Source organism: Podarcis vaucheri (assembly GCF_965113315.1).
Source record: "Podarcis vaucheri genome assembly, chromosome: 3".
NCBI lineage: Eukaryota > Metazoa > Chordata > Lepidosauria > Squamata > Lacertidae > Podarcis > Podarcis vaucheri.
This window is the reverse complement of record NC_138761.1, coordinates 69,128,774-69,153,118: the sequence shown is the minus strand read 5'-3', so window position 1 is coordinate 69,153,118 and position 24,345 is coordinate 69,128,774. Positions and strand designations below refer to the sequence as shown.

The following is a 24,345-nucleotide window of genomic DNA, read 5'->3' as shown; positions in this document are numbered from 1 at the left end:
CTTCCATTCCATTAGCCTGTCTCTGTCTCCCAAACATGTCATGACAGCTTCTTCTCTTTCACTCCAAGCCTGACACCTCAGAGATGCATAAATGGGAAGAATAAAGCATGCTAACAGCCCACATAAAGAATTACTGAATCAAGGAGATTGCACACACAGTTTGCCACAATATATGCAGCTTATTTAGGCCTTAGCAGCATTTCCAAGGGTGATCTTCTGTGATATCAAGGAACTGTTTTTAAAGTTTCCCAGACCGCATTTTCTTCTGCAGGCCCTATCCTACCTGCTACTGTGCAGAATCCCAGGTTTATGGGGAAGGTTCCTGGGAAATTGCCTGATTCAAAAAGGTGGTTTTCTAAAGTGAAATTTAACTTTTAAAAGTCACTGTGATTTATTTCTGAAGGAGTAAAGGATTGAAAGATGTGATGAGAAAAATAAGAAGGATTTAATGTTAAGCCTAAAAAGGTCAGGCATATTGTGCTGAATGGTCTTTGGTGGCTTCTGCAGCATCTCATGTTTTCCACCTGTGATGTCAAGTATCTTTTAAGAGATGGAGAGGAGGAGGGGAGTAAGAGTGCTGGCTTTCAGCCAAGTGTCCTTCAAAGTCGATTTGAGTGTAACAACAGCCTGTTGATCTGCTGGTGATGGGAAGCTCTAAATATAGCAATGCACTTGAGTTACAAGGCATGGTGTTACACAAATGAGACCCTCTCTGGAGAAATGCACTGCAAGGATCTGTATTTTCACACTTAAACTTCAAAGATGATACAGGTAGTAAGTCATATTAATGCTGACTCTGAAAGAGCTTGCCTGCCCATCCATCATCTGCAAGAGGAGGAGGTAAGAAAGGTGCTGAAAAAAAGCTATCCTCAATATGCTGTGTTGTTGGGGTAGGGGTGGGGATAACCAGAAGCAAAAATAAACTACGCAGGAGTGAATGCCAAAAGGGCCTACAAGGTGGTCTGGTTCACTTAAGTCTTTGATGCATCAAATGCTTATCTTTTGCTTCTTATCAAAATCCCTGGAAACCGTTATGGAGAGACTTTTGTGGGAGATATTTTATATATTAGCTCAGCTTTTGATAAAATATTGCTTTGAAGTTAGAAATGAAAAAGTACAGGAATATAGAAATGAAATGTATTACTATTAACAGAGTCTTTCAAAACTAATCAGCAACATGCTTTATGTTTGAGATAGATGTCTGTCCTTGCACTAATCTATATTCATGCCAACTGCAACAACATTGTGTTTATGTGACACAGAGATATTATTAAGCATTAAATAAATCTTTAAAACTCCACATTAAGACTATAATTCATTTTGGCTAGGTCAGGCCTATTTAACGGTGCAGGCACAGGTAGCTTTGTGCTACATGATTTTGAACTTGATTTTGAGAAAGAATTAAAGCCCTGTGGTTTAGGGGATATTTGTAGGAAAATACCACACATCACAAAGGTGCCCCTGGATAAGTATGATGAAAAGTTTCAGAAGGATTGGTGCATGTTTTAAGAAGTTATGATGAATAAAAACAATTTGTGTGTGGGGTTTGTTTTCTGTTCAATAGACAAGACCCTTCCTTCTACATCCCTCCCAATGATTGGAAGTAAAAAGGGGAACCCTGAAAAGTTATTTTCTAGGTGGACACTAGGCCTGACAGAAGACTACACCCCTCATCTCCTTCTCCACTGTCCTTAATTTGAGAACTTGGGGGTATGTTAACGCCCTCCCACCAGATGTCAAAGAGAAAAACAACTACCAGACTTTTAGAAGACATCTGAAGGCAGCCCTGTTTAGGGAAGCTTTTAATGTTTAATAGGTTATTGTATTTTAGGGTTCTGTTGGAAGCCACCCAGAGTGGCTAGGTTATTATTAATAATAATTTTTTTTTATTATTATTATTATTATTATTATTATTATTATTATTATGAGGCAGCCTGAATCTAAGTTCTTTGGGAGCTCTGAAGCAGCCATGGGCCTTTGAGATCACCCTACTTCTGGAGGGGTGAAGGTCAGGATGACCAATGGAGAGCCAGGCTAAGGACCTCTGAAGCCATATTATAGAGCCATCTAAAAGCTAAAAGCATAAAGTCATTTTAGAAAGCTAAAGACTATTTCTCTTTCTCATGTTTGTCACTTTGCCACCTTTTGCAGAGGCAGCAAGCATGCAAGCTTGTGGGTGCAGCTAGCTTGCCCCTGCAGGAAGTTTGCCAGTTGAGGTTAAGCCATTTCTTAGAAACGACCCCTGACAAGCAGGACGTAGCTAACCACCTAGAGAAACTGTCAAAACCACAGGATGCGCTTCCAGTAAACACCTGCTCAAGCCCAGTTCCAGGAACTGGTAAATAGGTTATAAGCCAGTAGCGCCACCTAGTGGAATAGGCAACTTGGAACCGAAAGGACACACCAATTTATTAATTGGTTGAGCTTTAATGAATATGCATCAATGACCATAGGAAATTGTCAATCATTGGCTAAAGGGATGCCAAGGGGCTGAACTGTGCTTTGCAAGAAGGTATATGAGTTAGCTACCCCCAAGGAGGGGTGGGCATTCTTCATTTTCCTGAATGCACCCTATTTGCTTTTTGTCTGACAAAAATCCAAATAAAAAAAAAACTTTTTCTTTAAGAAACTTTGCTGCCTGATTTTTTCATTCCTGGTCTGTATTTCTGAAGTCCCTTTCATTTCTGGTGCCAAAAGTGACTCGGATCAGAAGGACTTTAAGTGTCCTCAGAGACCAGGAGGCAGCTCCCTTGCCCTCTGGGCAGTGACGGCGGAGGGCCAACAGACCTCCTGGCTTCCAAGTGCACACCGAACCTTTTCTTCGGAGGGGGACAGAAGGCAACTTGACCCTCTTGCTGTATCCTGGGACAGAGGACAACGGATTTGAAGAGCCGAGGTTGGGAGGACAGGGCAGAGAACAGCCGGCTGGGGTGAGTACATGGCAACAAGCCCTGAGGGGATAGGAAATCCTCCTTTAATTAAGGAGAAGGGAGATCCTGATCAAATCTCCAGCGTGGATAGTGGCATTAAGGAGAAGGGTTGACCCAACCACCCACGCTTTGGTATTAGGAAGGAGAGAAAGGGGGGGCACAGGGTGGTTAGTGTATGGTACAACGTCTGGCGAGAGAGGCATTTTGTGCATGTATGTGTGTTACCCCGGGGCATTCCCCTGGGGTCGTAGCAACAAGTACTCCATTTCCCAGTCGGGCGACCGCACCTGGGTGAGAAAAGTTGCGAAATGAATGTGTGAGTGTTTGGTGTGGGGACGCTGTACAGGGCCATACTGAAAATGGGAGGGGGAGGCTTGAAAGGCTTGAAAGGTCCAGTAATTCCCCTTCAATGTATGTTAAACAACTTCAAGAAAGGATTCAGTGGAGACTATGGCATAGACCAGGGGGGACATCCTGACCAGATCCCCTATATAGACAACTGGCTGAAGGTTGTAGATGACCACCCCACCCCCTGGTTGAAGAAATGCAGGACTGAACATTGCAAAGTCACTCCCTCATGTCAGGTTTTGGAGAGGGAAGATGTCCAGAAGAAGTGCAGTGTTTATGGAGAAGAGTGTACAGAACAGTAAGCAGTTATTACTGCATTAACAGAGGAAAATAAAAGAAAAGAGCATGAAACAGGATGCTGCTATAGAATTAATGTAACAGGATCTTGAGCAGACAAATGAAGGACTTAATAGATTAAACACAAGTCATTTAGAAGAGAGGTCTCAACTAATTCAAGACCTCCAGAGGCATGGAAGAGAATTTGACAACCTCAGAGAGGTTTTAGCTGAAGAAGACAAAGAAATTTCTGCTATTATTTCAAATACAAATGTGTATTCTGAGAAGATTAATACTCTGAAATGGCAGATCAAGTGCAAAGAGGATGAAATGCAAGACAGGGAAATAGTGTTGTCTAAGGCTGAAAGGGAAGTCCAGTTACTGAAAGATCTACAAAGCAAAGGTGTGAACAGTGGAGGCAGAAAGCTTTCAGAACTTTCTGAGCAGTTAAATGCAATAAAAATCATAACTGGCTGAGAAAAAAAAAAAGAAAAATTGAAAACGCTAGTAAAACAAAAGAGAATGAAGAATTTGTTAGGCAAAACAAAGAGACTAGCCAAACAGTTAAAGATCTTCATTCTGCAATCAATACTTGTGATGTTACTTAAAACAACAAACTCATGGAGTGTGAGTCACAAATTAAATTGCTTAAAGAACAAATAAGTAAATCAGCTAAAAATTTGCAAGAAACAGAAATAGAATGTAAGGATTAAACAGACCATCTTAAATCCCAGGTCGATGAACATATCTCTGCAAAGGAGAGATTGAACAAGTTACTAAAATTAAAAGAAATACAAAGAACAAAGTTTTGTGAATGAGCTGAAATCAGTGAAAGATTCACACAACCAGCTCACTTTACAAAATGCAAAAGAAGGGATGAAGATTTAGCTAATTTATCCAGACAACTTGCTGAACATACTGACCATCTAGAAATTGTCAGAAGGTCACTGCAAGGAAAGGCAGAGATTGTGATATCCCTAAAAGACAAGCTTAAAGTTGTGGAGCAGCAGGCTTTTGCAAAATCTAGGCTTCAGTATTTTAGCAAAACCTCTAAATGAGAGTACCAGAGGAAGAGAAAGAGACCCCTTTGAGTGGGGACCGGCCCAACAAGAAGCCTTTGAGACTATCAAGCAATTAGATTCCACAGTGAAAGGCTGGCCACCCTGTCTGTGGGCTGTCACTGCCACCGTCACACTAGTGGAAGAAGCAGGCAAGTTCATGTTTGGCCAGGAGATGCATGTGAATGTGCCCCATTCGGTTCTCACCCTTATGGAATATAAGGGGTATACAGGCTGAAACAGGCTTTGCCCAACCCATTGAGAAGTCTGCAGGCGCAGTGGAAGCTTGTGAAGCAGACGTGCCTGATGTTCTAGAGAGACCAAAGGGTCCTAGCCATTTTAAGGGCCAGCATTGATTCTTGGCTGTTGGCAATACTCCAAAGGAGGAAGCCCTGGGTAGTGTGGCAGCCACTGAAGACAGCATGTCAGGCCACAGTGGCAGCCAGACCAGAGGGGGCTGGAAGCCCAGAAGGGGCTGTGGGACGCCCAGAAAGCCCAGAGGGGGCTAGAGGATGGCCAGAAAAAGTACCAAGCCCAGAGGGGGCTGAGGCTGTTTTGGGAAGCTGTTTCTACGCTTCAATAAATCTGTGTGATGGACTGTGGGCTGGAAAGAGGCTGAGATATGGGAAGAGGAAGGCAGTTACAAGTTGTTCCTCAGGCAGCAGAGCACCCAGAAGTGGGGGTGCAAGCCAGGCAAGCCGTTCCAAGAGTTCTAAGAAAGCCAAAGTCTCCAAGAGTTGTTTGTGCTCTGAGGCGAAGTCCAACAGCAAAAGGCATTGCCCTGCAATTGGCAGCTGGATGCAAGGCTAACGTCCAGAAGTTGAGAGGTTGCTGGAAGCAGTATGGGGTCCCGAAGAGATTGCCGTGATGCACTGCAAAGCCCATGGGTGAGGCCGGGACATGGTCACTAGGGGCAACCGGAAGGCAGATAACGCAGCTCGTGAAGCAGTTTTGAAACCTCCACCAGCACTCAACGCAGCCCTCATCCCACAACTCACTCCAGACGATGTGGAACCACGCTACACACCGGAGGAACAACAGTTGGCACGCCAGGAAGGAGCAACACTCCAGGAGGGATGGTTCCGTCTACCAGACAACCGTGTTTTTGTGCCCCATCATCTGGCTACCGTGATTGTGAAGAATTACCACGAGTCCACTCATCTAGGGGGTCCAGCTGCCAGAGTACACCTTGGGAGACTTTTCTATATCACTAACCTTTCTCAACTAGTTGCTGCTATCTCCCAAAAGTGTGTCCTGTGCGCCAAGAGCAACCCTAGGCAAGGCCACCTTCCCCCACCGGGTGTACAACACGTGACCTTTACCCCTATGGAAAGCCTGATTGTGGACTTCACTGAACTACCTCCAGTTAGGGGCATCAAATACCTGCTTGTGTTTGTCTGCACCCTGACGGGTTGGACAGTGGCCTCCCCAGAAGTATTGGCAGTGACAATGGCCCTGCCTTCATTGATGAAGTTGTGCAAGAAGTGTGCAAGGCGCTGCAGATAAACTGAAGGCTACACGCAGCCTACAGACCCCAGAGTTTGGGAAAACCTGAACTTATGAATCGCACCTTGAAGACCCACTTGGCCAAGCTGACCCAGGAGACGGGACTACACTGGATAGATGTCCTGCCCATTACCTTGTTTCGGATTCGGAGCGCTCCAACCAAGAGACTGAGACTATCACCCTTTGAACTTTTGTATGGCAGACCACCCGCTTTCGTCCGAGACATCCCCGCCAGTTTGGGGCGGGTGGGAGATCACATCACTCAGGAACAAGTGCAATTCCTGTCCCCGTGTGTGTTTGCTTCCCTTTCCAGGTACTACCTCGAGCCTACACCGTGCAGTCTCGCTGAGCCGGTCCACCAGTTCCAGCCGGGTGACAGCGTGGAAGCGCAACCCCCTCATCCCCAAGTGGTGAGACCCGTATACCGTCCTCCTCTCCATCCCAACTGCGGTGAGAATAGCCGACGTGATTCCCTGGGTGCATCACACGCGTCTGATCATCACCTTGTGTCTGACGCTACCGGAAACGCGTTGGGCCACGGGCAACGAGATCCTGCGACTGATCATCACAAGGACTTTCACAAGGACTTTCCCCTTTTCTCTATTATGTTCTGTGTTGATTTGCTCTATGTCCTATTGCCCTGACCCCACTGAGCCATACCGACCCTATTGGCCTGCGGACCTCTGCTATGACTGGTTCGTCTTGCCAGTGGTAAGAAATGGCGTGCTCATTGGCTATTGGGAACAGGGGTTTGATGAGGTTGCCGTATTGAAACATCCCACTACCCCACTGTGGCTTCTCTTCCACACCACTGTCCAGCGCACATGGGTACTGCTCCTACGGGAAGTTGCAGAGACGGTCGAAATCTATCGAGTTCTGGACCGCTCTTGCTGTTGTGGGGGGGTAACCAACTGTCACTCAGGGGGTAGAGCACTGTACCAACCCCATCTGGTAGACCAGGTCCTAATCTTAATCCAGGTGTTGCATGGGACGGAGCCTATCTTAATGCAAATATTGCAGGGGAGGGAGCCTGAACCAGGTGCGCATTGAAATTGCTGAACAAGTGCCAGTAAATCCTGCAGCCCCACCTGTGGTTGTCGTGGTGGCTCGAGCCTCCCATAATCCCAGAAGAATACCTGGCCTGGTAACTCCACACATAATACCCTTGAATGTGGTAGGGTATTCTTGTGGCTGCATAAGGGTTGCCACCCCAGGCTTCAGCCTCCATAGGCCCTGGTCAGAGACCACGTAGGTGACCTCCACCCAGTAGGACCAGCCTTTGAACTTTACAGAGTCTATTGCCATCCCTATAGCTCCCGAGGCCTAGCAGTGTATCAGTGTCAGGCGGCCACTTTTCCCTGTGTAGAGTGGGAACGTTTTGTGTGTAGATGCTGTTCACGCCTCAGTAGGGCCAGGAGTTAGAGGCCCACATGACCTAGCCTTCGTGGGCCCCCATCCCTTTGGCCTGTGGTATTACCCTTTTGTGGTATTTCTGTGTTGGTGGTACAGTTCTTTGTTCTGGGGCACCGAACATCCCTCGAATCAGGATGTGGATCATACCCTGCCTCCTGATGGTTCTCGCCTCTCAGATGGCCACCGGGTGGAGGGAGAACACCTTCCTGAACATGACCACGGCTGTGGCCAAGAGCCTGAACAGGTCTGAGTGCTGGGTATGCGTGCGAGGTCACGATTCTGAACACCACCTACGTGGTTCCCCAGCACCATATTTGAAGACTTGACAGGGTCATAGAGGGAGGCCCGTGTATCCACAGAAGTGTACATTTCCTGGCTCTCTATGATATTGTACCTATAGGTCCATCAAGCGAAAATGGAGAACCGTGCCGGTCAGCATTTTCGTGATGGAAAGGGGGGAATGGAGGGGTGAAGGTCAGGATGACCAATGGAGAGCCAGGCTAAGGACCTCTGAAGCCATATTATAGAGCCATCTAAAAGCTAAAAGCATAAAGTCATTTTAGAAAGCTAAAGACTATTTCTCTTTCTCATGTTTGTCACTTTGCCACCTTTTGCAGAGGCAGCAAGCATGCAAGCTTGTGGGTGCAGCTAGCTTGCCCCTGCAGGAAGTTTGCCAGTTGAGGTTAAGCCATTTCTTAGAAACGACCCCTGACAAGCAGGACGTAGCTAACCACCTAGAGAAACTGTCAAAACCACAGGATGCGCTTCCAGTAAACACCTGCTCAAGCCCAGTTCCAGGAACTGGTAAATAGGTTATAAGCCAGTAGCGCCACCTAGTGGAATAGGCAACTTGGAACCGAAAGGACACACCAATTTATTAATTGGTTGAGCTTTAATGAATATGCATCAATGACCATAGGAAATTGTCAATCATTGGCTAAAGGGATGCCAAGGGGCTGAACTGTGCTTTGCAAGAAGGTATATGAGTTAGCTACCCCCAAGGAGGGGTGGGCATTCTTCATTTTCCTGAATGCACCCTATTTGCTTTTTGTCTGACAAAAATCCAAATAAAAAAAAAAACTTTTTCTTTAAGAAACTTTGCTGCCTGATTTTTTCATTCCTGGTCTGTATTTCTGAAGTCCCTTTCACTTCCATCTGGCACACCTCAGAGATCATCTGTTTTGCCTCAGAAGAGCTCCCAATTCAGACTAGAACTGGGGAACCACTGGCACATGGGCTCACCAGACTTCCCCATCTGACCCACAAGGCCATTTTGGTCAAGCTATACCCACCTGCCCCTATACCTGGTATCATATATGACATCAAGTGTGGGGCAAGTAGAGATGAATCAGCTGGCCGCTGGGACTTTGCCTGTACAATTTGATTTTAAACTGCACAGGCCAAAATGGGTCACCTGACTTCACTGTGATGCCAGGTAGACAACCCTAATGACCTGACAGACTTGGCCCAAGTGGGAATGTGGGGGGTATGTCTCTGGCCTGCCAACCAGACCCTTTTCTCCACCCCTGATGTAGATATTGTTTGCATGCGGACATGCTCCTCACTGCCTGTCAACTCTCTCCGATTTATTATATGTAAAAATAGGGCATAATATGCACATGTACTGCCCATGTCACACAAAAATAGTTTACTAGAATCCAAGCTCTGTATGTATCTCTGTACTAGCTTTTTAGAATGAATTGCCCTGCACGATATGCACTATCCTTTCAATTCTTGTTAGCAATGAGGTAAGGGAAATTGCTGCAAATGTGAGCAGTATAATTATCCTGATATTTTACAAGTCCAACACTTGCAATAGTATGATTATATATGCATTTATCATCTCTCTCTTTTTCTTTTTTAAAAAATCCCCCAAACTTATGAAATAACTATTTTAAAACTACAGAAATATTAAGGCAATCTGTGAGCCTTTTAATGTAATTGTTAATGCTTTGAAATGGAAATTTCCCAATACATGCCATGCTGCCCCTGCCAATCAAAATATAAAATCAATCACTTTGATTTACAAGAGAAAAAACTGTAGAATGACAAATGCTTGAAACAGCTATTGTTTGCTGTCATAGAACAACAGTCTTAGAGAACTGTATAAAGAAGCATGTTATATATATAATAAGCTTTGTCACACACATGCATAGACACACACACACACCACACAAATAACTGAAACAGTAAGCGACAAGACTGCTGTTCAGTAATGATACAATAGTTAACATATCATTCAATTTCAGACATTTTATTTGATTTTTATTCTTCAAGGGACTGTAGATTGATTGACTGACAACATGAACAGCAGAGTTTTTATTCTCCATTCTGTATTACAAATCCACTTTGTGTTAGGCAACTGAGTCCCAGGGAGGTTTAAAAGTGTGCACTAAAAAACACACTAACAAACGGAGTGCAAATGGCCTATAATATGCCAGTTGTCCTAGCTCAGGGATGAGCAAATCTAGGCTCAGGAGTCAAATATACTCCTCCAAACCTCTCTTATTTTTCCTTCAGGGCTTCTGCTAGGGCCACATTCCTCACCAGCCCAGCTTTGCACCCCCCCCCCCGGATATTTTGCCTGGCTGGAATGTGTCCTTGAACTCAGATAAAACCCCTTACTTGCCAAAATGTGGGATAGAGAGGGGTGTGGGAGTATGTGTAGAAATTGCCTGCTGCATGAAGAGGGGGAAACATGAAACTTTTCAGTGACAGTCCTGTATCACGTGTGTAGCTCCCACCTCAATGAGCTAAATGTCAGAAATGCTCTATTTTCTATGAAGAAAACTGTCATTTATCTCTCCTCCATTTTGTTGCTTTTTTTAACCTACAATTTTGTACGCCAGTTCAGCAAACTGTTTCGTTAATGCTCGCTTTCAAAGAAATAATTATCCTTCCATTTTTAATCATTATTTTGTTCATCTTTGCTCGGAGCTTTTCAAATGCAAAGTGTCACTCTTGTTCCAGATAATACTAAATTTATCTTTCTTGGTCTCTAGAGTTATTACTTAGTGCTCCATAATTCCAGACTATGCCCACACAGACTATCCCTATGATCGACATTTCTTTCTCAAACTTAAATGCTAGACTACAGCCCCAGACAACCAGCTCTACGCAACATGCTGTTTCTTTATGTCAAATTTTGTAAGGAGCTCATTTATTGCCTTCTTTTGGCTCTCCATTCTTGAATAAATCCCACTGACTTCTGATAACTGAGTTCTTGAAAAGAAAATACGGCCCATTTATTTTTCTACAAGGCGCATGGATTCAGCTGTGTATGTCTTGTTCACCATTACTGCAGCTGCATGCATTAATTAGCTAAAATTATTGCATACAGCCACCACTGATATGAAACACACATTGTTCATTCAATAATGGCTAAAACTCCTCAAGAAGATGCATAAGTCATAATTCTCAAGAATAGAAACTAAATATTAATTTCATTACTTTTAAAACTTAAAGTAGTGATTACATCTTAAGACAATGTATATTTACTATAATGACAAACAGGTTGAAACAGCAGAATTCAGTTCCTAAAGGATATGGATTTGCTAATAAGCAGAGGAGGAACAGAACAGTTGCATCCATCAAAAACAAGAAGAGTTTGGATTTGATATCCCGCCTTTCACTCCCTTTAAGGAGTCTCAAAGCAGCTAACATTCTCCTTTCCCTTCCTCCCCCACAACAAACACTCTGTGAGGTGAGTGGGGCTGAGAGACTTCAAAGAAGTGTGACTGGCCCAAGGTCACCCAGCAGCTGCATGTGGAGGAGCGGAGACGCGAACCTGATTCCTCAGATTACAAGACTACCACTCTTAACCACTACACCACACTGGCTCTCAGCAAGAGAGAAAAAAAATCTGGGGGACTTCCGGTCGGCGCCAGCGTTAATGGCGGTCCTCTTTCCGAGCTCCGGAGGAGGACTGCTCTGCGAGTTCGGGTCTGACCCGCTACGGCAAGCGGGGGACCCCTAAAATCACAGGCGTGGAAGCCTGTGAACAAGGAGACTCGGTGGGCACCAGAAGCGCCCCCCCTTACTGCAGAAAGAGCCTTTTTAAAGGCTCCGGAACGGCATCGGGAGAGCGCGGTGCTGAGAGTCGCTACCCAGCCCGCAGGGTGAAGCCGCATCGCCATTGACGGAGAGCGCCGATTTCTTCCTGTAAATCTGAAACTGAAAAACCTGTGAGTAAGACTGAACGTCAATTTGGGACTTTCAAAAAAAAATTCGGCTGAAAATGGGGAAGACAAAAATTAAGGAAGTCTGCCTTCCCCCGACTGCATGACAGCTAAAGCAACGGAAATTTAAAGCTGCATCCGTATGAGATATCCTTTGACTATTTAAACCTGACATTGAACTTAGATCTCCCCTCTAGCTAGCAGGGCAGAGGGGAGGAAAAAGGGACATTAAGAACTGCACGATTTATTTAAAAGAAAAAGAAAAAGCCTTCTGCTGCCTTAATACCCTGAAACGGACTGCCAAATAAGACATTAGGGCACTGAACTGCCTTTAAACTTTTGGGAAAGTTACATGGTTGAAGTTTCGTTTGATACAAAGTTTTTTGACCTTGTTGCTACAGTATATTAGAGCAGGCTGAAATAGTATCTACTGGAAAAAGTGCTGTAACATATATTTACAAGCCTCCTGATATACTTGTCTTTAACTTTTTTTGTCTCCGTACTCGGACATTTTGGTTTGCTCCCCCTAGAGGGCCAAAGTAACGGCTGTAACAGTTTAGGACAGTGGAATTTTCCATCAGGAGACTGTTCTCGTGGGAAACGACATGGGACATGAGTGGCCCAGCAGAAGAGATAACCACAAGAGCCAAAGCTAAGCAACAACAACACCAGCAACAGCAACAAAAGAAAAGAGGCTCGATTACAGGCGTAACTCCTACAGGAACAACAGGACAAGAAAAAGTGACAGCTGCCTCCATGGAGTCAGTGACACAAGCATTACTCAAGATAAACCAATCCTTGGAGACCCTGACAAAGCAGAGTACAGAAAATACACAGAAATTAACAGAACTAACAGCAAGATTGGACTTGAACACAGAATCTATAAACAGACTGGTTCAGGAAAATTCTGCAACACGTAAAATTGCAGAGGAAGCTAGAACTATTGCTGGAGAGACTCAAGAGAACTTAGAACCGATTGCTAAAAAGGTTCATGAACATGATGTAACTCTGGCTTTGTGGGAATTACAGAGAAAGGAAAGAAATCTGAAATTGAGACTGATTCCCGAGAGCGAAGGAGATAACCTCGTGGAGTTTTTAACACAAGAGTTTGCTGACTTCTGGGAAGACTTGGAGGAGGAAGAATTTAAGATTACAACAGCATTCAGACTGGGCAGAAGACAGAACAGAAAGACCCCGAGGGATTGCTGATTACCCTTAGATCTAAGGAAGAAAGAGATAAAATACTAAAATTACACTACCAAAAGGCCTTGCAAATTGAAAATTCATCTATACAGATTTTCAAAGACATCCCTAAACATATTTTGGAGTTGAGAACCTTCTATAAGGATTTGGTTTATCTGCTGAAGAAGAACATCATTCCTTTCAGGTGGGAGTTCCCACAAGGACTGTCTTTTGACTACAAGGGAAAGAAGGTGAAAATAAGGACAATACAAGATAAAGAGAGATTCTTGGAAAGGAACCGAGAGGACCTACAGAAGGGAACTGTGGATCCAATTGCAGAACAAGGGAGAGCACTAGACATCCTGAACCTATCGTTTGGACTCAAGCCACCACCATCAGAGGAAGAGCAACAACTTGGAGCGGTTGGAGGAGTAACAGAAAAATAACAAGATGGCCCTGCAATTCCTTAGTTGGAATTGTAATGGGCTCAATATGCCTTTGAAGAGACGACAAGTTTTTCATATTTTGAAAAGAGAACAACTGGATTTGATATGTCTACAAGAAACCCATGTAACCAGAGCACACAGGAAATTACTCATAAATAAAAGATTAGGACAAGAATTCATTTCATCGGACAAAGTTAAGAAAAGAGGAGTCGTGATCTATGTAAAAGAGAAATGGGTTCCAAAAATGATGTTTAAAGATGAACAAGGAAGATATCTGGCAGTTGAGATACAAATACAAGGAGAAAAATTCTTAATAGTTGGAATTTATGCACCAAATGAAGGCAAGGCGGAATTTTTCAAGAAACTCCATGAAACTCTGATGGACTATTTGGATTATAATATGATAATTATGGGAGATATGAATGGTGTGGTCTCTACAAATATGGACAAGGCACAAAGACTGACAATCTCCAAGGAAGGGAGACTTCCGAAGACCTTTTTTGAAATGACGGAAAATATGGATCTAATAGACATATGGAGAACAAGGAACCCTCTTGAGAGAGAGGGAACTTTTTTCTCTCAAGCAATGATGACCTGGACCAGAATTGATCAAATTTGGATCACTAGTGGGATGGCTCCAAAGATTAAGAAGGTAGAAATCTGCCCAAAAACTTGCTCCGACCATAACGCCGTGAAGATGGAAATGAAACTTACAACAACTGGTCAATTTAGATGGAGGATGAATGACACCCTGTTTCGAGATAAGGAGATCCATATGAAGGCCCAAAAAACTTTAAAGGACTATTTTGAAATAAATCTAAAGGCCGATGTGGAAAAAAGAGTGATCTGGGACGCAAGTAAAGCTGTGATGCGAGGATTTTTGATTCAACAAAATTCAATAAAGAAGAGAAAGCAGAATGAGAAAAAGGAAAAGATTTTGGAGAAGATAAAAGAAGGAGAGAAAAAATTAAGATCAAAACCAAAGTCCCAGGAGATTTTGAGAGAGATTAAGTTATATCAAACACAATATATGGAATTGATGAATCAAGAGATTGAATGGAAGATAAAGCAAATGAAACAAAAGACATTTGAATCGGCAGATAAATGTGGCAAACTTCTGGCATGGCAATTGAAGAAAAGGCAGAAACTAAATACAGTTACAAGCCTAGAAGTGGATGGAAAGAATATATCTAAACCTAATGAGATTAGAAACTGCTTTTTGAGTTATTTTAAAAAACTTTATTCTCAAGGACCACAAAATGAAGAGGATATAGATAAATTCCTTAATAAATATGGATTACAAAAAATCTCTCATCAAAGCAAGGTGGATCTAAACCAGAGAATAACAGAACAAGAGATAGAGGGTGCCATTCAGGACATGCAATTGGGCAAATCTCCAGGGCCAGACGGACTGACTTCCAGATATTATAAATCTTTGAAGGAGTGGTTGGTTCAACCGTTAAAGGAAATCTGCAACGAGATCCTAGAGGGAAAAAAGGCACCAGAATCGTGGAAAGAAGTGTATATTTCACTCATACCAAAGACAGAGACTGAAAAGACTCAACTGAAGAACTACCGCCCAATATCATTACTTAATGTGGATTACAAAATTTTTGCAGACATTTTGGCAAAAAGATTTAAAAGAGTGTTGATGGAGAAGATTCATAAGGACCAAGCAGGCTTTCTTCCAAAAAGGCACCTATCAGACAATGTAAGGAATATAATAGACATTTTGGAATTGCTAGAGGTGAATATAAACACCAAAGCAGTGTTGATTTTTGTGGACGCGGAGAAAGCCTTTGACAATATTTCTTGGAGTTTTATGAAAAAGAATCTTCATGGGATGGGGGTAGGCCAAGGATTTGAGAACGGTATGGGTGCGATATATTCTGAACAAAAAGCTAAGCTGATTGTAAATAATGTGATAACTGAGGAACTTAAGATAGAAAAAGGAACACGACAGGGGTGCCCAATTTCCCCATTGCTTTTTATTTCCGTTCTGGAGGTGTTGCTGAATATGATTAGAAATGACCAGCAGGTTAAAGGTGTACTAAAGGTAAAGGTACCCCTGCCCGAACGGGCCAGTCTTGACAGACTGTGGGGTTTGTGCGCCCATCTCACATTTATTGGCCGGGGGCCAGCGCTGTCCGGGGACACTTCCGGGTCACGTGGCCAGCGTGACATCGCTGCTCTGGCGAGCCAGAGCCGCACACGGAACGCCGTTTACCTTCCCGCTGGTAAGCGGTACCTATTTATCTACTTGCACCCGGGGGTGCTTTCGAACTGCTAGGTGGGCAGGCGCTGGGACCGAACAGCGGGAGCGCACCCCGCCGCGGGGATTCGAACCGCCGACCTTTCGATCGGCAAGCCCTAGGCGTTGAGGCTTTAGACCACAGCGCCACCCGCTAAACATTACAAGTTAAGGGCATTTGCAGATGACCTAGTACTGACTTTACAAGAGCCAAACACTAGTACGAAAGGGTGTTGGAGATAATTCAACAATTTGGCCAGGTAGCTGGATTTAAACTGAACAAACAAAAAACTAAAGTTTTAGGAAAAAATTTAACAGTCATGGAGAAGGAGGAATTTCAAGAAGAGACAGGTTTGACAGTGGTTAAGAAGGTGAAATACCTAGGGGTTCATTTGACATCTAAAAATTTGAACTTGTATAAGGACAACTATGAAAAATGTTGGTCAGAAATTAAAAAAGATCTAGAAATATGGTCAAATTTGAAATTGTCAATGTTAGGCCGAATTGCAGTTATCAAGATGAATGTATTGCCTAGAATGCTATTTTTGTTTCAAACTTTGCAGATTCTTGACAAGATGGACTGTTTCAAGAGGTGGCAGAAAGACATTGCGAAATTTGTCTGGCAGGGCAAAAAGCCCAGAATAAAATTTAAAGTACTTATAGATGCAAAAGAAAGAGGGGGATTTGCCCTGCCGGACTTAAAACTGTACTATGAAGCAGCAGCGTTTTGCTGGCTGAAAGAGTGGATGCTCCTCGAGAATACAGATATCTTGGATTTAGAAGGTTTTAATAATACATTTGGTTGGCATGCATATTTATGGTATGATAAAATCAAAGTGCATAGGGCCTTTAAAAATCACATTGTTAGAAAAGCGTTGTTTAATGTCTGGATAAGATATAAAGACTTGTTGGAAAATAAAACCCCTAGATGGTTGTCACCCTTGGAGGCTAAGGCACTGAAGAAACTCAATATGGAGGCCGGATGGCCAAAGTATTGGGAAATTTTGGAACAAGATGGAGATAAATTGAAATTACAGAGTCATGAGAAAATGAAACCTAAAGTACGAGATTGGCTCCATTATTATCAAATAATGGAGGTTTACAAACAAGACAGGAAAATTGGCTTCCAGGTGGAAAAATCAAAATTAGAGACTGAACTGTTAGAACCCAATACTAAGAATTTGTCAAGAATGTATAATTTGCTGCTGAAATGGAATACACAAGATGAAACAGTTAAATCAGCTATGATTAAGTGGGCACAGGACATTGGTCATAACATTATGTTTGCTGACTGGGAATGGTTGTGGAACACCGGTATTAAATTCACGGCATGTAATGCCTTAAAGGAAAATATTATGAAAATGATTTACAGGTGGTACATGACCCCAGTCAAGCTAGCAAAAATTTACCATTTGCCTGATAATAAGTGTTGGAAATGTAAAGAAACTGAAGGTACTTTCTATCATCTTTGGTGGACATGCCCGAAGATTAAGGCTTTCTGGGAAATGATATATAATGAAATGAAAAAGGTACTTAAATGTACTTTCCCTAAGAAACCAGAGGCCTTTCTCTTGGGCATCGTCGGCCAATTGGTGTCAAAGAAAGATAGAACTTTCTTTATGTATGCTACAACAGCAGCAAGAATACTTATCGCAAAGTATTGGAAGACACAAGATCTACCCATCCTGGAAGAATGGCAGATGAAAGTGATGGACTATATGACATTGGCTGAGATGACTGGCAGAATCCGTGATCAGGGAAAGGAGACGGCGGAAGAAGAATGGAAGAAATTTAAAATCTACCTTAAGGACTACTATAAACTTGATGAATGTTAGAATGTCAAGGTTTTGAGAAAGAAAGGGGTACAGCGATATAAGATTAGACTGAAGGAAAGATTAAGAGGACAGAGGCTTGACAGAAATATTTAGAAGTTGCTAAAAAATTTTGGACATTGGGATGCAGAAAGGGGAGGTATGGGGGAGTCTGAGAAGCAAGGTTTATGAAAAAAAGGTTATGAAATTATACGTGTTTGTATGTCTTTTTATATGTTTGTATTGTTTTAAAAAAAAATTTGTAAAACCAATAAAATTTTTTATAAAAAAATAAAAAAAATCTGCTTAACACCAGACAGTGTAAGGTTCAAACTGGGAATCAAGGATTGGTTTTTTTCCTTGCTCTAGCCATAGGACAGTCTGTCAGAGGAACTTGCTTTTTAATTAGATAGCTAGATAGATAGCTAGATAGATATAGATAGTGTATGTGTATAGATAGATTAATGATCCTTTAAAACATGCTGATCATTACAAGAAAAGCAGTCTGCTTTCATTTTCATTTGTAATGAATATTTTATACTATTACAAAAACCAATAATTTTATTATTATTAAGTGGTATATAAATCTTCCTAAATAATTTTTAAAAAATCAGAAGGGGAGATTTTCACAATGCTTCAACAAGACTTTATTACATTTTCCTCTTGCCCATCTTTCAAAGAGCACAGGGTAGCGTATATGATGTGTGTCTCGCACACTCACACCCTGTGGCCATTTTACCCTGAGAAGTTTAGGTATATTGCTGCTGTGTAGGCTGCTAAATGAAGCCTTGGAACATAAAAGAGAATTGAGTAGCTTCACAGATATTACACAAAATTTAAAGGGAAATTGTAGGCAGAGAGTAGGCTGAAAAGATGAGGGAGATAACAGATGGAGTATTGTATTCAGTTCTGAAGAGCACAGTTCAAAAAAGAACATTATTGACAAGTTGGAAGAACTATGAGGATAATAAAAGTTTTAGAAGACAAATCACATCAGGAAACCCTGAAAGTGCTTGGTGTGTTAGCTTAGAGAAAAAGAAGATTAAGAGGGAATATGTTGGTAGTTTTAAAATATTGCCAAGAAAGGAGAACTGTTTTTCACTCTACCCACTGTGGACAGGAGAGCAATGGATTCAAATTAAAATGCGACAGATTCCAGTGAAGCATTAGGAAACGTTTCTAGCTACAAGGATGATTTGGCAAAAGAATAAACTTCTTTAAAAGTTGCAGAATCTTTTCCTTTGGGGGGGGGCAGTTTCAATACAAATTTGAACAGGGTTGTCAGGGCTTGTTATTTAGTTATGGCATGGGACACCTCTATTTCAGAACACATGTTATTATCGTCTAGGCAAACCCTATTATTTCTTTCTTGAAAGGGCACACTGAACAACTGCTTTCTGACTCAGGGAAATGGGCCTTTGTACTACATACAAATCCCTTCACTTCACAAAGGGTGACTATACTGTGCTCACAACATTGCCATAGTTATTATGAAGTGTAAAATATAATTGAAAAAAAATGCCCTTAAAATACGCTGCTGTCCTCCCCTCATCAGTAAAAATCTTTGAAGACACTCGCTGTCCAAAGGCCTATGTAGTCCAACATCCTGTTTCTCAAATTAGTCAATCAAGTGCCTCTGGGAATCTCATTAAACAGGACATGTTGACAATAGCCACAACCTAAATGTGGCTCCTGGGTGGAAAAGGCTGAAGACACATACAGGCTGCCTTCATGTAGAAAACAGTTCTGTGACAGACCTTCAATGAGAGAATTGTATAAAGTCAGACACAAGGCCAGCCTGTTTTACAGTTAACCTATGAAGCAGCAAATGGTGACTGTTTTCAGACTGGATCCAATTGAGTCTATGCTGTCCTATTCACAGAAGCCTCTTTGATCCAGCAGAAGCTTCTGTTAATGGAAGGGGGAAATGAGTGGATTTTTGAAAATTCACCCTTTCTCCTGTAGCCCCCTGTTTCACCTTCCACAGAGTTTCCCAACCCTCTAGAACAGATCTGGTGGTGGCAGCACAGGGAATTGCAGAAAGAAGAGGGGAATAATCGCCTTCCACAAGGGGTACTGTTGGATACAGCTCCTAAAACTGCCAAGAAAAATAATGTATTGATTGAAAAATATAGATGCTTAGAGTCAAGTGTAATTAAGTGGCGCAAAAACTGCTAAAATAAGTAAATATTCAAGGCTATTAATCTGCAGCATGCAGTCTAAAGCAATAGTCTTAAGAATGCAGTAGCAAAAATGAGTGAGGATCTACTTTTATAACTTGAACCTGTTTAAAACCCACTTAAGTTATTGGGTTGTTGTCCATACTGTGTGAGCAGAAGGCAGATTGTGCAAGGGTTAAGGCCATTGGAAGAGCCCTGCTGGAGCAGAACAAGGCCTTTCTAGTCAAGCATTTGAGTCTCAAAGTGGCCAACCTGATGCCTGGAGGAAGCCCACAAGCAGGGTGCTAGCACAGTAGCACTCTCCTGCTCACGATGCTACTCAAAAGCACAATGTCTGCAATCCTAGATGTAATATAGCCATCATGACTAGCTGCCATTTTCATTCCTGTCTCAGCTCCCTGTACTCCCCATGAAAAGTCATCCCAGAGTGGCGGAGAAGGAGAGGCAGGCAAACATTGTGGACTGTGTCATCTGAGGAATCCACCTGAAATTGGGTGGGAATCCTGCTCTACTTGATCAAGGTTCACGATTTTGAGGTGATTCCACTGCAGCCTTCAGGACATAGCCCACAATGTTCAGTAGAACCCCCCTAAACAGCCCTAGAGACTTTATGGGAAAGTCATACATTATGTGAGTTTCATTTTTGCTCACACAACACTGGATACAGTTCATAAGGCTGACCTCAGTAAAAGCAGGGTTAGGATTCCCCATAAGAATCTATGAGTAATTTTTTTTAAGAACAGAAACTGAACTTGCCTTCAACAGCGGGGATTGCAGGTGTCATTGCTGGGGTCTGTGGAAACCAAAGGTGAGGCGGCGGCCCTGCACATAAGACAGGAATGAGAGAGCATTGATGAACAAAGAAAACATTATTTTCAATGTAGTGCCTACTTAAGCACGCATGGACTGCACTTTCTTTTTAACAGTCTCTGAGCAGCCTGGACTCTCTTTTGAATTGTTTGTGTTTATTACTAAATACCTGTCAGCAATGGAATGGAATGGCAGGACAAACAAAACTCATCGGGTCTGTCTTTTAGATTGCTAAGCAAGAAATTGCAGAAGTTAAGTAAAAGAGCAGAAACTTATTTTTTGAATTATTTGCCATTCAGTATTTCTTCAGGACTAAAGAACACAAAAGATCTTTTAAAAAAATATTATTAGGTTTTACATTTTAGTATTCAACACATTTATCAAATAAACAAAGAAGATAGAATAGATGGAAGATAGAAATTAAAACAAAACCCCACCCTGTGACTTCCCTGAACTTCCCCTTCTGGTTCTTTAATAATTTGTTACTTCCGCTTGATTCCCCCCCCCCTTGTTTTTCATCTTTTAATTGCACACTCTTATATTCTTATAATTTTTAAACCAAATTTTCTTCAAATTACATCTTACATTTAATTAATTTTCATATTATCTCTTAACCTTTACTCTTGTCTTCTTAACTGTAAGTGTTTACTCAAACCCTTCACTGAGTAAAGAACACAAAAGATCAATATAATAAAAAGCTTTCACATTCATGCCTCCTTTTATGAACGACAGTACACTTTCTTCTGCTTTTAACATAAAGGGCCAGTCTCATTAACCAATATCCAGTGGATTGTACACTTTTAAAAATGTAATAGTTGTTTCCTATTATGTATACTGTTCTACCTAGAACTATTGTGCTATGATGATTTAATGGGCTGCTATGTTATGTTCAGATGGTGTGTTCCTCTCAGGACAGCTTTTTATATCACATAGAAAGAAGAAGGAACATGAATGAATCCCACTTCCATTTATCACACTTATGAAATAATATGCAATGGAGAAAACAATGTCTTTCCCACAGGTGTCCGTGCATCATTGGATCATTGTACAGCATGGTGGAATCTACACACATATTTTTTAAAAATGCTGTTAAAATGCTTTTTTGAAAAACGTTTTGAAAAGTATATTGAATTTGGCATAGCTCAGTGTTGCCATCTAGTTTTATTTGTAGCTGTATAGCTGAATCCTATGTCAGCCTGCCCCAACCTAGTGCTTTCAATATGTTATTGGACTCCAGTTCCTAAAACCTCTGACCTTTGGCCCTGCTGGTTGGGGGTGATGGGATGGTTGGGGGGGTGATGTTCAGGTGTTTGCCTGAATGTGTGAACTGTATCTGCAGACTCAGGATGGGCACCCACACAAAAGCCCCATTCTAATGTCCCTGCATGCACCATGTGCCATGCTCAATTCCCAGCCTTCTTGTGCTGAGCATGGGTCTTTTACTTGTGTTTGCTTGAACATGAGTAGAACTCTCCACAAAAGCTGGGTCTCCTGTTGCACAGCATACTAGTCATGTTCAAGTGAGCTTGAGTAGAAGCCCCCTGTAGACCTTCACTGCTCAACAAGGAGATGGTCAGGGGGTGAAAGGTGTGTCTGATGGGTGTGAGAATTTAGCAATGGAGCTTCAGTATGTGCCCCTCCCTCCTTCCACTGATAACAGTGTTTAGAAGTTCAGGCAATGCCTGAACACACCATATCCTTTGGGGCTTAAATAAAACAAAACTGGAAGTAACAGCTTCTTTTGAACAGCAATCCATGGGACTAGAATATTCTTGCTCTCTGCTAGTAAATAGCTCCGTCCATGCTTGGAGGGTAATTATAATTAAAAAGTTGATTCTTCACCATCCCACCAGCCCCAATTACATTTGAGATGTGTTGGCAGTCAGTCTGGCAATAAATAGTTCCTGCACCTGTTGGGTTTGGTCTCATGCATCTTTCTGCGATGTGGTGCCCCCTTACTCCTTTTGTATTTTCTTTTCAAAGGAGATATATTACCCTTTAGCAATATTTTCATAAATATTGAAAACAGATGCCACTCACAAAAGGAATAGTAATACTTATGACCCAAACACCATGGTGTAATATGGATGCATAGCTAGGACACTTTTATAGCAGAGATTTCTGCAGGGACTTTTAACAGAGTAGCAAAGTAGAACATTTCAGAAGCTTTGCTTCTATCATCACTCAACAATATTTTTTAATGCCCACATTTGCGGGAAATTATTTTGTAAATATACATTTTCAACTTTCGTTCTGGCATCCCAGCCTTCAGGGCAGATAATGAATGAACAAAGGTGTGCTTTACATACAGTGGTACCTCAGGTTACATACGCTTCAGATTACATACGCTTCAGGTTACAGACTCCGCTAACCCAGAAATAGTGCTTCAGGTTAAGAACTTTGCTTCAGGATGAGAACAGAAATCTGGCTCCGGTGGCGCAGCAGCAGCAGGAGGCCCCATTAGCTAAAGTGGTGCTTCAAGTTAAGAACAGTTTCAGGTTAAGTACGGACCTCCGGAACAAATTAAGTACTTAACCCGAGGTACCACTGTATTTTCAAAATAGATATGACAGTTGATCTAGGATTTTAATCTGAAATTCCTAAAACTATCCTGAACACACACCAAGGCAATCCTATACACACTTACCTGAAGAGAAGAGTTTGGATTTGATATCCCGCTTTATCTCTACCCTAAGGAATCTCAAAGCGGCTAACAATCTCCTTTCCCTTCCTCCCCCACAACAAGCACTCTGTGAAGTGAGCGGGGCTGAGAGACTTCATAGAAGTGTGACTAGCCCAAGGTCACCCAGCAGTTGCATGTGGAAGAGTGGGGACACGAACCACTACACCACACTGGGAGTAAGTCCCACTGAACTCAGCAGAGCTTTCATTTGAATAGATATCTATAGGATTGCACTGTTTAATTCAATAGCTCAATCTTTAAGATAAATATTGCAAGGTAACCTATTTTACTTTTTTCCTGGACTTTTTTCTGCAGAATTTGAGTTGAGATTTGAACTGTAGAATTATATCCTAAAGGTGTATACCAAACTTCACCCTCATTCAAGGCAGATGTTTAATTACAATCAATTTAGCACACAGAAACCCAAAACACAGAGATGGAGGAAGGATGCTTATTTAAACCTGAAATACAGAATTATGGGAATAATTGTAGCCAATTTCATTCTAATATCCTAATGTTCAGCGGAGCTATCACATTATCATCAAACCCAACAGAATGCAGATTGGGCCAGTAGTTATAATACCACACTTTTCTTGGTGCATACTCCCCAAACCCATGCAAATTCATGCTTGCATTTGCATAAAATGCAAAACACGCAATTCCTTTAAAAATGTTATATCCAAATTTATTTTAAAAGCATGTATGTATCCGTTTTGGTGAATAAAGCTCCTACAAGAGTTTTTTGTTTCTGTTAATAACAGGAAAAGGCTGCATAGCTCAAGGGGAGAACACATGCTTTGCATGCAAAAGATCCAAAATTCAATCCCTGCCAGCTCCAGTTGCTGCCAATCAGTGTAGACAGTAGTAATCTAGAGGGACCAATGGTCCTACTAGGTGGAAGGCAGCTTCTTATGTTCCTGTGTAATCAGAATACTATGTTCACTGGAGAATTCTATAAGTTAATGAACCTCCCACACTTTTATACTTTGGAAAATTGCATGGAAGCTTGCAGGCGTTTGCTTGGTAAGACATTGCCACAAACATCACAAACGTTACCACTATAATATGTGTGTGTGTGTGTGTGTGTATATATATATATATATACATATATATATATGCAGGTTTTGGTGTCTTCGGGTGTCTTCCCGTGTAAGAGTCGGGGTGTCTGTGCGACGTTTCGACGAGGTCTCACTCGTCATCTTCAGGCTGGTGCTTTCGGCTTCTTGTTACTGGAACAGAGCAGAATCTGGTGTTTGAGTTCCTATAAATACTG

The 24,345-nt window shown here is 42.1% G+C and overlaps 1 protein-coding gene across 9 annotated transcripts in view; it reads right to left on the bottom strand.

Annotated features, from left to right (window-relative positions):
• The window catches only part of TRDN (triadin), a 203,476-nt gene that overhangs the window by 81,271 nt on the left and 97,860 nt on the right, over window positions 1-24,345 (bottom strand). For all 9 annotated transcript variants that reach the window (XM_082216111.1, XM_082216106.1, XM_082216112.1 and 6 more), the window contains one exon: window positions 20,336-20,401. In XM_082216111.1, the coding sequence (XP_082072237.1) occupies window positions 20,336-20,401 (66 nt within the window). The remainder of the gene's footprint in view (window positions 1-20,335; window positions 20,402-24,345) is intronic.